General features: G+C 35.7%; 1 protein-coding gene across 1 annotated transcript in view; it reads left to right on the forward strand.

Moving 5' to 3' along the window:
- The window catches only part of CEP162 (centrosomal protein 162), a 124,267-nt gene that overhangs the window by 42,970 nt on the left and 65,951 nt on the right, over positions 1–15,346 (forward strand). The window contains exons 9-13 of the mRNA XM_047102435.1: positions 2,482–2,595; positions 7,180–7,371; positions 7,965–8,046; positions 12,702–12,984; positions 13,866–14,127. Of these exons, the coding sequence (XP_046958391.1) occupies positions 2,482–2,595; positions 7,180–7,371; positions 7,965–8,046; positions 12,702–12,984; positions 13,866–14,127 (933 nt within the window). The remainder of the gene's footprint in view (positions 1–2,481; positions 2,596–7,179; positions 7,372–7,964; positions 8,047–12,701; positions 12,985–13,865; positions 14,128–15,346) is intronic.

Consider the following 15,346-nt stretch of genomic DNA (forward strand, 5'->3'; position numbering starts at 1 on the left):
CTAACAGACACATGAAAAAAAATGCCCAACATCACTCATCATGAGGGAAATACAAATCAAAACCACAATGAGCTGCCACTTCACACCTGTAAGAATAGCTAAAATTAACAACTCAGGCAACAACAGATGTTGGCAAGGATATGGAGAAAGGGGGGAACTCTTTTGCACTGCTGGTGCAATTGCAAACTGGTACAGCCACTCTAAAAAACAGTATGGAGGTTCCTCAAACAATTAAAAACAGAACTACCTTACAACCCAGCAATTGCCCTATTAGGTATTTATCTAAAGGATACAAAAATGCTGATTTGAAAGGGCACACCCCCCCCCAATATTTATAGCAGCACTACTGACAATAGCCAAAGTATGGAAAGAACCCAAATGTCCATCAACTGATGAATGGATAAAGAAGATATTGTGTGTGTGTGTGTGTGTGTGTGTGTGTGTGTGTATACACATACACACAATGGAATATTACTTGGTGATGAAGAAGAATGAAATCTTGCCATTTGCCACAATGTGGGTGGAATAAAGTATATTATGCTAAGTGAAGTCAGTCAGAGAAAGACAAATATATGATTTCCTCATATGTGGAACTTAAGAAACAAAACAATGAACATAGGAAAAGGGAAGCAAACATAAGATAAAAACCTAGAAGGAAACAAAACCATAAGAGACTCTAAAATACAGAAACTAATGGTTGCTGGTGGGGTGTTGGGTGGGGGAGTGGGCTAAATGGGCAATAGGCATTAAGGAGGGCACTTTTTGGGATGGCACTGGGTGTTATATGTAAGTGATGAATCACTAAATTCTTTCCTGAAATCATTAAAAAAATTAATAAAAATAAAAACTACAAAAGCTCACTCAAAAGAAATAAATAAGACATCTGTAGGAATGGATGAGTATGAAATTCCCAAATCCTCTCCTCTGAAACAGTAATAAGGATATTGGCTAAAACTCAACATTTGGGGGGTCCCTGGGTGGCTCAGTCAGTTAAGCTTTTGACTCTTGATTTTGACTCCAGTGATGATCTCACCATTCGTGAGATCAAGCCCTGTGTCAGGCTCCAAGCTGACAGCAAGGAGCCTACTTGGGGTTCTGTCTTCTCTCTCTCTGCCTGCTCCCCCTGCTCATGAGTGCTCACGCTCTCTAAACAAACAAACAAACACAAACAAACAAACAAACACTAAAAAAAAAATTGGTGTGGGTCATAGTCCTATCTCCAGGGCAGATCAAGGACACTATGCCCCAAGAGTGTTCTTAAGGATGTGGTTAAGGAAAAGGAGAGAATGTTGATGTTGGAAGGCAGCTGTGCTCAAGAAGGTTTCAGCTCACAGAACAGTTATCATGGCAGGTGTGTCATGTTAGTCTTGTTCACACATGCATGATCTCATTTATATGTGGAATCTAGGGGCGCCTGTGTGGCTCAGTCAGTTAAGTGGCCAACCGGCTCGGGTCATGATCTCACAGTTCGTGGGTTCAAGCCCCAGGTCAGGCTCTGTGCTGACAGCTCAGAGCCTGGAGCCTGCTTCAGATTCTGTGTCTCCCTCTGTCTCTGCCCCTGCCCTGCTCATGCTCTCTCTCTCTCTCTCTCTCTCAAAAATAAACATTAAAAAAAAAACTTTATGTGTGGAATCTAAAAATGTTACACTTGTAGAAATGAGAGTAGAATGATGGTTACCAGGAGCTAGGGGAGGGGGATATGGGAAGATGTTAGTTAAGGAGTACAAAGTTTCAGTTATACAAGAGAAGTAAGTTTTGGAGATCTAATGTACAACAGCATGATTATACTTAATACTTGAAATTTGATAAGAGGGGAAATCTGAATTGTTGTCACCATACGCACACACAAAAGGTAACTATATAAGGTAATGGATATATTAATTAACTTGATTGTGGTCATTATTTCACAGTGTATACATATGTCAAAACATCAAATTTACACATTAAATATATACAATTTTTTGAGTTTATTTATTTATTTTGAGAGGGAGCGAGCCCGCACAAGTGAGAGAGGGAAAGAGAGAGAATCCCTGTCAGCACGGAGCCCATCACGGGGCTTGAACTCAGGAGCCATGAGATCATGCCCTGAGCCATAGTCGGACGCTTAGCCAACTGAAGCCACTCAGGCGCCCCAAATATATACAATTTTTAACTGTCAACTATATCTCAATAAAGTTTAGCTGTCAACTATATCTCAATTTTTAACTGTCAACTATATCTCAACTATATCTCAAAAAGGGGTGGGGAGAATACCTTTTTGTTATTTTTCACGGGCCCTTTGCATCCCACACATAAATGTACATTAGATTTGTATATAAGTATAGTTATGTGTGTTAATGTGATCATACTTATTACAGATATATGATTATATACTCCTTACATGTAAATATCTTTGTTTTTATACAGCTTGCATATGATTAAAATACTAAATTGAAGGAACTGTACAATTCCTCTAATTTTTTTTTTTTTATATTGTTCTAGTGGTACTGCTTGATTCCTTAGACTCTGTTGCAGAGGTCAACCTTGATGAACAGGACAGAGCAACTAAGCCAAAGTCCCTGCCAGAAATGACTGATAATGAAATGACAGGAACAGGTAAAAGTGAAAAACTGTTCTCTAAATACGTAGGAGTTTATGACTAAATGACTTTATTTCTTTTTTTTTTTTTTTAATTTTTTTTTTCAACGTTTATTTATTTTTGGGACAGAGAGAGACAGAGCATGAATGGGGGAGGGGCAGAGAGAGAGGGAGACACAGAATCGGAAGCAGGCTCCAGGCTCTGAGCCATCAGCCCAGAGCCTGACGCGGGGCTCGAACTCACGGACCGCGAGATCGTGACCTGGCTGAAGTCGGACGCTTAACCGACTGCGCCACCCAGGCGCCCCTAAATGACTTTATTTCTAGATAAGGAAATATAATATATAATAATATATGTAATAGCTATATCAACAATAAAAATTTAAATCCCACATTTTTTACCATATTTAACAACCTAAGTAATCTGAATTTGATAATGGTGACACTTAATGCTACTAGGCCAAGTAAAGTCTGTTTTTAATAAAAACCTATTAATAAATGGATGAAAGCTGTTGATACAAAGTGTAATACTATAGGTAATATTAAATAATTTTCTCTGCCCCTCTAGAGTATTCTGTTAAATTTGGAACATGTAGGAGAAATGAGATTTTGGTCTTACTTTGCTTTTCCATTGTTTCCTCTGTGCAGGAAAAAGTTAAATCACATTCCAAAATTCTAATGTACATTGAACCATGCCTTTTCAAACTTGTAAAGCGGTGGAATCGTTACCTGCAAATGAAATCTCATGTACTATTCTCTGTGTAGATAAAAATGGTGTTTTATCAGTATAAATTTAAATGTTTACATTTATAATATTTATTTAAAAAGTTAGTGAGAACAGTAATGGTATTTTGAGTTTTTTTAAATCATAAGTTTCAGATATTTGTTATATTCTTTTTTTTAAGTTTATTTATTTTGAGAGAGAGAGAAAGAGAGCGTGAGTGGGAGAGGGTGAGAGAGAGAATCGCAGACACTGCACTGTCTGCACAGAGCCCATCACAGGGCTCAAACTCACGAGTGGTGACATCATGACCTGAGCCGAAATCAAGAGTCAGACGCTCAACTGGCTGAGCCACCTACGCACCCCAGATATTTGCTATATTCTTTTTTTGTTGTAGTTCTTGTATTATCATCAGACTTCTGATATGTTTGTATATTTTATGTTTGTTGTATAATGTAAAAAAAATCTTGGTTTACTGCATAAATGTTGCAAATGAGAACTTTTTAATCATCTTGCTTTGAAAGTCTCAGTTGACCAGTATGGTCAATTAAACCAATCCAGATACTTGGAACAAAAGAGCAATAGAAATGATAAATCACTAGTGAACTCTAAACATCTGCTTGCATTTTATTTTTATTTTATTTTATTTTTTATTTCTTCTTTTTTATTGGAGTATAATATACCCATAGAAAAGTTCATGTATCATAATAGTGCCACCTGATGAATTTTCATAGCATGAATACACCCATGTAACCAGTAACCAGATCAAAAAACAGAGGACAGAGTCCACTCAAGGTCTTATTTGTAGTTACTGCTGTTCCAAAAGTCACCACTATCTTGTTTCATCCACTTCCATTTAAAAATATAAGTATGAAAGTAAAAAAATTACAACAAAATCATGTTATTCATTTGCTTGTTATTACCCAGTTGAATATTCACCATAATGAAAGCATGTGCTGAGCACATGTTCTTCAGTCTTACTGTTTAAGTAGATGTCACATATGTGTTATGATAGTCAACCTTACATGCAGTTTTCAGTAAGTTGATATGAATTCTATAACTCTTACATTTTTAAAAAAAATATTTATTTTTGAGAGAGAAAGAGGGAGTGAGGGAGGGGCAGAAGGAGGGAGAGGGCAGAGGATCTGAAGCAGGCTCTGTGCTGACAGCAAGAGATCCCTATGCGGGGCTCAAAGTCATGAACCTTGAGATCACGACCTCAGGCAAAGTCGGACACTTAACCATCTGAGCCACCCAGGTGCCCCCGGCATGAAATCTTTTAAAAAGACCAATATAGAATTAAAGCTTTTCTAATCAGTGATACGTTATAGGAAATTCATATATATACAGAATGGTCAGAGGAACTGCATTCTAAGATGTACATGAAAACAAAGCAGGAGTCCAAAGTTATCACTCTGATGGTTTTCAAAATATTCCGTAAATGGCACATTGGAATGTGCAGATTAATTTCTATTTTTATGTGTTAAAGAACAATTTAAAATGAAATTTCAATCAAACATCTGTAGAATCCATGATTTTCTCTGAGAAACTATGATTTTGTAAAACATGGTATGAAAACCACTGCTGTAGGTTATAAACAATTTTTTTTAAGGTATTGCTGAATGTAAAAACTCTAGTAAGATGATTCAAGCAGTTTTATAAAGGTGTAGTTTTCTGGTGTTATTTCTTAAATGTTCTTGACTCAGAAATAATTTGTTATTACTGGAGGATATATGATCTTATTGTCATATAGCCTTAGATTTGTATTTCCAGCCTTGCCAGTTATCAGCTGTGTGACACTGGACAATTAATGCTTCTAAGCCTGTTTCCTCTTCTTTAAAATGAGACCTTGTGTTGGTCAACTGAGGGAATGTGTAGTGCCTAGTATATTGTTAAGATTCAACAAGCAGTAGCAACTATATGGTTCTCATCACTGTTATTTATATCAACCCTTATTAATGGTAGAAATCATAATAAAAAACCTGAAGGCATACAGTATAAATACTTATTAGTTGTGGGGTATTGAGTTTACCTACTATTTCAAAAATACACTTGAAAATCTTCAAATCAGCATCTGAACTTGGGTTAAGAACTGAAAAATGAGAAGGTTGTTTTGTTTTTTACCACTTTCTTCTAGAATTAAGCAACCTCAGTTTAGTTGATACATTCTCAAAGATCATCTTTTTAAAAAGGTATTACTTTTGAAATTCTTTGTGCTTTATTGTTTTAGAAAGGTTGGTAACTGTGAAAATGGGGGCCAGATCCAGCTTTTTGCTTATTTTCATTTGTCTCATGGGCAGGTACCCTTTTGTGCAATGACTGCATGACAGGAGCAGTCCCAGGATGACAGTATTACTTCACGACTAGATCCTTGTCTCTGCACCAGAGGATTTGACATTTGTCAACTTCCTAAAGTAGAAAAATTAGGGAGCTTTTAACTTATAATATATAAAATAACTACATAAAGTCCTTTCTTTGTAAGGTAAAAGGCAGAGAAGTCAGCCCTTTGCTGATGAAGCTACATCTATTTTATTTTTAAGCACTATATGATTAATCATGAGTATCAGCAGAGGAGGAGACTACTCACCCTTTTTCTTTTCTTTTTCCCCACTCTTCTATGACTCTTTTATCCTTTTCTCTAATTTTGAAAATTACAGCATTGGTAGTAAAAGGTACAAAATTTTGGGATGAGCACTGGGTGTTGTATGGAAACCAATTTGTCAATAAACTTCATATATATATAAAAAAAAAAGGTACAAAATGAGTAAGAAAAATACTTACAAAATTTTAGATCATTATTGTCATATTGTCTTAAAATTCTTTTTTCCAGAATTTATTTATCAATTGGTAGGAGGAGGAGAAGGTTAATAGGGAAGGAAGAGTGAACGAAGGCATCAGGTTTTCTATTTTGGATGACTGGGTGAATAGTAATACCATTCCCAAAATACTGATAGTAGAACAAGTTTTGTTGGGGAATACAATTAATTCAGTTGGGAATATGCTAGATTTGATTTACTTATAGAACAGTGTAAATATCTGTTAGAAGGTGTAATATTCAAAAAAGAGGTAAGGACAAAAGACATAGATTTGGGTGTCACAAGCATATGGGTAATAGTTGAGCTAAGGGTCTTGATGAAATTAGCCAGCTCAAAAAAAAAAGATAAGTGAGAGGTTTAAAAAAGAGGGCTAAAGATGGGACCCTGAGATGAACCATTTACCAGAAAGCACAAAGAGGTAGCCATCAGAGTGCTGGGAAGCACAGGAAGAAGAGGCTATACAAAAGAAGCAGTTTCCAGGAAAGCACAGTGTCAGACGTCTCACAGAGTTGGTGAAATTGAAGATGGCTAGATGTGACTATTAGAAAATTACTTTTGATTATAACAGCTTTAGCAGGATATTGGAACACATACTGGATTGCAGAGTTAGAGGAGTGAATTTCAGTTAAAGAAATGCAGACTGTAGGATACTTGGTGGCACTGGGAAGCAGAGAGAGAGTACAAAAGTGAGAGAGAATGGTAATGGTAAGGGAAAGACAGAATTCTTGAACGATTTTGTCAGGAAATTTAGGGATAGTTGTATCCAATGTAATGGGGTTGATTAAGGGTAGTAGGAAGAGAAGGCAGTAACCAGTGGAATCAGAGTTCACAGTTACCATGTCAGGACACATCTTACCTTGCTAAAGAGTTTTTGAGCATTACGTTTTCATACTGGTAGGCTATAGCTACGTATTACCAATGTTTGTATTTAACTCTTGTGTTTATAATGTTGCTGTTGTCCTACAACCTTGTTCACCATTCCTAACACACTAACGGATGCTATTAGTGGTTTATGTTTCTCACGTATTTGTGTGATTATACTGGAGATTACATTTATTTCAACAGGTGTTTCTTATGGACAAAGCAATAGTGACATTGAAGCTCTACATCAGGCTTATTGTCAGGTAGCCCAGTCTTTGGGAGATACAGATGAACAAAGGATTGAGAGTAATGCATTGGAAAATATCAAGAGCTCAGTGAAAGATTATCCTCAAGAAAATGAAGAGTCCTCTAAAAACATCTCTACTACAGAATCTGGTAAAAGTTAATTTGAGACCCTCTCTGAAGAGTTTCTCTTGTGGTATAATTTAAATAGTTTGCTATAGTGATTGTTTCTCAATCTCTGAATTTAATTTAAAAGGTTTGCTGAAATGAAATTTGGGAATCAGTAGTTTAACTATAAAGTTAGAGCTGAACACAAGATAAAATTTCACTTCCTCTTTCAGTATGCCTTGACCAAATCAGAAAATCACCTAAGTGTTTGCACATTTTTTATGCTTTTCCTTATGCATATACTAAAGTAATTTTTTAAATAGAGAATAGTATTTGGGGATCAACTAAATAATATATTTAACAAATGTGTGTGCATGTATGGACATACCCATACGCATATATTTGATATTCATGTAGATGGATACATCAAATATATAGATATATATATTTCAAATATAAAAATCAAAGGAGATTTTCTTGGTACAAGTAAGTTTATAGTGGGAAACTGGGTTTACTGTATATATCATTTTGTTAGTTCTGTTGGTCAGAAAAAAATGTAATCTTAGTGGGATTAGACATTAAATTAAGCAATTCACATAATTTCGGGGGTTGCTATTTTAACTTTTTTTCCCTCTTAGATCTGCCCACGGTAGAGGAGTTGATGAAACCTATCAGAATAGATTCTTTTGGTGTCAGTGGTTTTGATTTACAACCTGTCAGGTATGAGATTTTTTGGAATGGATTATACAGATTGTTTATTTGCTTATTGTTTTACTACTGGAAACTTTTAGAATCATTTGTTCTGCATACTCATTCCTAGTGAATGATTTAACGAGTAGCTTATATGAGTCTACCTTTGAGTCACTGCTCTCCTTATTAGTAGTTCTTACTCAGTTTATCAAAATTCTTCTAGTGCTAAAATTAAAAAATACTTTAAAAATAGATGCCACTAAAAAAACGTTTGCTGCCATCAAGTATGCTGAAGGCTTTTTTACTGAAAACTAAAATCCTTTCAGCTTTAAATAGCTCAGGGCAGTTGATTTGAATTCTATTCTGTATGAGTCATAGATTTGCTTATTTATAAACCAGTTAGCTTTGTACTTAGTCATAGACCAGCCATCGTTTTTCAGGGTAAGATTTTTGGTCACAGGAGCAGTGGGCTTCATGAAAATGCACCAGCGCCAGTACATCTTAATGGAAGCTTGTGGGACCTTCCTGTCATTCTCCAGCACAGAGTAGCACGTTACAGTAACCTTGCATTTGTGTCACATCTATTAGAGTGTCACATCCATCATTTCATGTGATCCTCATAACAAATAGGTCAGGCATCTTTATTCGCATCATTCAGGTGTTGGAACTGAGGTAAATCAGTTTAGTAGTGGAGCTCTCACAAGAACCAGGTCATGAAGATGGTGGTGGTGGCAGTGGTGGTGATGATAATAATGATAACAGCTGACGTTTTTATCACACGCTTACTGTGTGTGCAAAGTTCTTTACATCTTTGCATTTTAGATTTCTTTTAATCTTACAGCAACTCTATGAGTTATATTTTATTATTATCCCCATTGCATAGATAAGGAAACTGAGGCTTAAAGAAGTTAAATAAATTGCCCAAGATCGTATGGTTATGTAGGGGTGCCTGGGTGGCTTTGTTGGTTAAGTGTCCGACTCTTGATTTCAGCTCAGGTCATGATCTTCTGGTTTGCGAGAAGTTGGGCTCTGCACTGAGAGCATGAAGCCTGTTTGGGATTCTCTCTCTCCCTCTGTCTCTGCCCTTCACTCAATCACATGCGTTCGCTCTCTCTCTCTCTCTCTCTCTCTCTTTCTCTGCCTCTCTCTCTCAAAATAAATAAACTTGAAAGAAAAACAAAGATCATGTGGTTATAACCAGGAAACACAAGAAATATTTGTGTGTTTTAACAACTTACATTGTCAGATCTCTGATCTCCATGAAATATTTCTGTGAAAAGCCTGTCATCCATTCCTGTATTTATTTGTTCATTTGTGTTTTCAGCAGACACAGTTTGAGCCCTTCCTTGTACTACATCCTCACCATGTAAATCCACTTGTAGTGATTTCTCATCCTATTTCTGCGTTTGTGCTAGTTGAGAGAAAGTGACACAATGAAGCTTACACTAAAACCCATCTACTTGAATGCTTAGTATTCTCCCACTGATCTGCAGCACTAGATAGTATTTTTTTAAAGGGCAGACTATTCTCCCTTACTGCTGTTTGGGACTGTGTTGGTGTTAATGAAGAGATTTTTTTACACATCTTGTGTGTTTGCTGGCATAGGTGGAATCATTTTACTACTGTAAATTCTAAATATAATTTTTTTCATTTTTGTTTAAAAGCTAAAAACAAGTATACTTACATTAAAGCCATAACAATAATTACCAAAATGTCAGCGGTATAAACTAGTACACATATCTGAAACCTCTTTAGTAAACTGTAAATAATCTCAGCTGATATAGCAAATAAGTCCTTAAAATTTTAGTAGCTAAACATCATAAAAAATGTATTTCTTGCTCGTGTCATAATCCCATGTGTGTCAGTGGGGTTGGAGTAGGACTGTACTCCACATAGTCATTTAGGGACCCAGGCTACTTAAAACACATGGTTTTAAGGTTGTCATGGCCTCATTCAACCAGTTGATAAAGAAAAAAGATAATTTAGCACAATTCTTTTTAGCTGCCTCAACAGAGAAATATTACATCACTTCATATTCTACTGGTAAGAACCAGCACATCTAGCAAATTGGGTCCAAGAGGGCTGGGAAATATGATCTGCTTGTGTGCTCAGAAAGAGAAGTAAATTAGTTTAATAGGCATCTAATTAGTCTCTACCAGAATCTGCCCTTTTAATAGCCAAATATCCATTTTACTCACCTTCATACAAAGACCCACTATCCCCTCCCCAAAGCAAATAGCCCAAAGTCTCATACAGGACCCTGTCCATCTTAAAGGCCAGGATTTTCAGGTGGAGCATAGTCTTCTCCATCAGGTTTGAATGCAGCTCTTCAGTGTCTACTAATCTGTGAATTAAAAGCACAAGTTCTGTACTTGATCCAATATATGATGGCGAATCTGCAACAAATACTCCCATTCAGAAGGGAAATATATGAGGAAAATACAGCAATCAGTAATGCAACCTTGAAGTCCACTGGAAACGCCTTGTAAGGATATTTACACCCTTGGCCACAACTGAAGTCGGTTTTGCAGGGAGGCTGTGCCCATCTTGGAGGATGCATTCCTTTTTTAGTCCACCTCCTACTACCAGGTGGTTTTAGGTCTCCCAAACAAATCTCTGGCTTTTTTTTTTTTTTTTTAATGTATGGTTGTAGTTTCTTTATTATTATAGTTTGTTCAAAAAGTTTAGTGGGTGGTGAGGGGTGGGGCACCTGGGTGGCTCAGTCGGTTAAGTGTCTGACTTTAGCTCAGGTCATGATCTCACAGTTTGAGTTAGAGCCCCGAATCGGGCTCTGTGCTGACAGCTTAGAACCTGGAGCCTACTTCAGATTCTGCCTCCCTCTCTGTACCCCTTCCCTGCTCGCTCTCTCTCTCTCTCTCTCTCTCTCTCTCAAAAATAAACATTAAAAAAAAGTCTTAAAAAATAAATTTAGTAGAGCTTCTGATTTATTTTGTTCCAGTCAGTCCCTTGTGCCAGTAACTACACTTAATTTTCTAGACAGAGGCTTTAAATCTGCTTTAAGTCTTTGCTTTTTTTGCCCCCCTTTTTTTCCTGTCAATTCAGTCACAGCTGTTTGGATATTATTGGGAACAATAACGTTAAGTGAAGATGACCCCTTTAATATGATCTTTGTCAAAGGACTGAGTAACTCTTTTCAACTGAGAAGTCTCATGAAATCCTGCATTTTTCAATGCCAAATCTTACTCTTTTGAGTCTATGCTCTTTACAAAGTGAATCTATGAGGCCCTTAATTTCTCGACTCTCTCTGTTCCCTTTTATTTTTTCTTACAAACTGGCCCTTTTTAAATCTGAGCTCATGTCTTTCTTATAATGTCTAGTCAAACGTAGCCAACAGTAGCTAGCGCTTAGAAATTCTCCTGCTATTTTTCTTAGTATCCCAGACTCAGTAGCTATGTGATCTGCCTTAGAAACTATTGTAGGTAACAGTTTGGCAAATGTTTTGTCAATGTAAAACATGGGTTGCCACTTCTCCAGCTTTTAGCATAAGTTTCCTTGCCACCCCAAACCCAGCCACTAAGCCAATGACACATATCTTAGGTTCTTGTCACCATAGCACTCATGTTCTAAAGGCAAGAACTAGTAAGCGGCCCCAGCTAGATGCAGGATGGCAAGGAAACATAATTTAGTTAGTATGCAGGAAGAACAGGAAACAGTTTTGATAACTTCTAGCCAGATTCTGCTACCATGAAGAAGGAAAGAACTATTATATTTTCTAATGATTCCAACTACTTTAGAAAATTCTCACAATTACTGAGAAACCAGTCTATCTCATATGAAAATAGTAGCCTCTTAAACTTTATTTTATAAATGACATTATCTTATAAATTATAAAATTAAATGACCTAATAGACCATGATTATGTAGTTTGAAAATAACAATATCCCTATTTTTGGAGCCCCTATAATATACTGATATTTAACCACATTTAGAAAATGTCCTTAAGGGATATTTTCTCTATTTTAAAAATTGAATGGTCTGAAATGTTGCATTGTATTTAATTATTTTAAACCACAGAAATGATTTTTCTCTAAATACTAGTGATTTTCATGTTTTACTTAAAAATTTTTCCTATACTGTGATGAGATTTATGCTTTTTAATATTTATATTCTATTTCTCACTGACATAAATTATGATTACTTCTTTAGTTTCTTGTAAAAATGTGTAAAATCTTTTTCCTGCCTCAAATGCATGTTGACTTTATAAGGTATTATGGATAAATGATATATTACACAAAGGTCATTTAGAGATTCATTTTTTATTTTTTCTTACACTAAAACCATCTCAGTCTTGTTTTGTTTGGCTTTCCTTTGAAGTAGGTCTCAGAGTTATCCATGTAATTCTTTATTTTATACTGCATTAAAATTACATTATCTGAAATTTAAAACAGTTATATGACACTATGTGAGCATACTCTGTCAGCCAGAATTACAAATAATGTATTTAACATTCAGGACATAATTTGAATAGTTATAAATATCAAATGTATTTAATATTATGTATAAATAACATTATACATATTAAAATATAAATCTTATATTTTGTGTGTGTGTATATGTGATATATATAGTGTGTGTATATGTATATGTGTGTGTGTGTGTGTGTGTCTGTATAAAACTGGTATTTGAGGAGTCACCTAAGGTTCATGCTCTGTTTTGTTTTATAGCTATAAGAAACTGGCTGATAGTAAGGAAACTGAATTTGTTAGCCCTATACCCCTTAAGAGGAACCCAAATATTATATCTCAAGAATCACAAAATGTAAACCAACTTTTTGACAAAAATGAAGAGAATGTGGTTTTACAAAAGACAACAAATAAAGATAGAGAAAATAGCTGTCTAGGAGTAAATGCTACGGAAGAACATATAGATAAAATGTACCTTGATATTTTGAGGAAAAAAATATCTGTTGGTCCTCCATTATTGCCTCCGGATGACAAAGTAAATAAAGTAAGTGTTTATAATCTAAGTTGATTAGACATATTGAGAAATGAAGTTATGTAAATACTATTGATAAGTAGGTACTTCTTAAGCTGGTGGGACTGATTACATACTAATCTCCACATAGATCCTGGATATTTGTGAGCAGTATTTATTACAACATCCTATAATCCCCAAATTGTAAAATACCACTATCTAGCATTCACTTTCTTTTGGAAGCCATTATTTACATTCTTCCTTTGTTTTTAGTAAGCATAGTCTAGAATTTGAGTAGCATAAGAAAATAAAGTTTATTCATCATTCTAATGCTTTTTATTTAATCTATCCAGTAGTGTGTATTTTGCAAAAGTAGATAAGTTGTCATTTACAAAAATGCTATCAGCAGCTGTTGAGAAAGTTATATTTTACTGCTCCATTTTCTTCTGTTCTTGATCTATTCTGATTTATAGTTTCTTTGATCTTGGTATTTTAGTTTTATGGTTTTGAGTTATATGTTTACCATAAACCATCTGAAGTTTTTTGTGGAATAAGGCAGGGTATTAATAAATTTTTATCTTGAGAATTCTAGGGAAAAAAGATAAAATTTTATGTTATTTCAAAATATATTCCTCTCTGCTTTCCTCCATCTTAATTCTAGTAATTACACGTCTTGCTTTCTGGCAAGTTTATTTTGTTTTATTCTTTTGCTTTGTTTTACTCCTGACTTTGAAGATGTGCTTCAAAATATTAAAATTCTGATGAGTGAGACTTTGAGAATTCTAATATGTAGTGGTTTGTCTTCTACAAACTATTATCTAGTAATCACTATGGTTTGCCATCTGTTAAATCTCCATTCACAGCTGTAGTTGAAGTTAATTTATATATCCTAAAGAGTTTCTACTTGCGTGCAGACTTTTAGATCTCAACTCAGTTCTGGCGAAGAAGGGGCTGTAACTGGTAAACATGAACCACACAAGAAGGCCAGAAGTGCACCTCCCGTACTTAAAAGAAAACCCCAGAGTGGATTATATGCATCAGTTAGGAGCTCAGGCTATGGCAAACCCAGTTCACCATTCAAGTCTTTTTCTACTCTTGAAAAGAAAACTTCAAAGGACATTATGAAAAGTAAAACTGTGAGATCCATTCCTACTTCAAATCAAGCTAGGAAAAAAGGTAATCATATGCTCTTTTCATATTATAGTTCTGTGCATATAGTGTATTATTTTATGGTCCTTGTTCTCTACGTTTCCTATTTATTTCTCTCCTTCTGTGAGCTTTTCTTCTTATAAAAAAAGTTAATATTCAGATAGTATATTCCATTCTGAAAGATTCATTAGATTTTGGCTTTCCAGAATGACACTTGTGAAGTATGGGAAATGAATAGACGATAGGAGAGTCAAACTTAACCTCATCTGGTTGACTTTGGAATATCCGTTGTTTACCAGAGAAGACCTACAAATTCAGAATGCAAATGGCAAGCTACAAATGAAGGTTGATGTAGAGATTATTTGGATATTAGTTTCATATAGGCTGAGATAGGCAGGATGTTTTATATATCACATAATGCGTATTTTTATATATTGCAGTGCCTCTGTTAGTTATTTCCTAATGCAGTTCATTTACATTGACAGTAGGAAAGGGTAATTTTCAATTTAGAAGTCTATGCAGCTATTAAAAGAAACAGAAATGTTCATATCAAACCAACATTTCTGCTGCCTTTAAACTCCACTGAGGGGGGCACCTGGGTAGCTCAGTCGATTGAGCATCTGACTTTGGCCCAGGTCATGATCTCACAGCTAGTGAGTTCGAGCCCCACATCAGGCTCTGTGCTGACAGCTCAGAGCCTGGAGCCTGCTTTGGATTCTGTGTCTCCCTCTCTCTCTGCCCCAACCCACTCGCATTCTGTCTCTCTCAAAAATAAATAAACATTAAAAAAATAAAGAAAGAAAAAAAACTCCAGTGAGGAAGGGGGAGCAATGGAGCCAGAAGCATTTCATCCTTTCCTTTATGATTAAATGTAATAGGTGACCAGTTTCATCATTGTTATATGGTGATAGTTGTCATGAGGAGAATTGTCCTCACTGGAAAATTCATTTCTAGCTTAAAATGTCTTTCCTTGCTTTTCCCTAAGACTATTAATTCCAGGACCACTTTGACTGTGTTTTAAATTCTTGAGGCATTAAATAGACTCTCTCCTGCCTTTGTATTTGTATGCCTTTGTATGTATTTGCTGCAGCAGCCTGTGCATCTCAGATGGAAAAGAAGGCCTGGGCTGATTTATGTGAGAGTAAAGGAGAAAACAGCAGCAGGAAGTAGTTATTCTGGACAGACAGGAATATGATTCTGTAGGATTAATGCAAGCATCCTTTCCTCCTGTTCTTAACCTGTGGAC

Source organism: Lynx rufus, unplaced genomic scaffold, assembly GCF_022079265.1.
Source record: "Lynx rufus isolate CCGP_SWC_20201006 ecotype Redwood Valley unplaced genomic scaffold, mLynRuf1.p SCAF_6, whole genome shotgun sequence".
Lineage (NCBI taxonomy): Eukaryota > Metazoa > Chordata > Mammalia > Carnivora > Felidae > Lynx > Lynx rufus.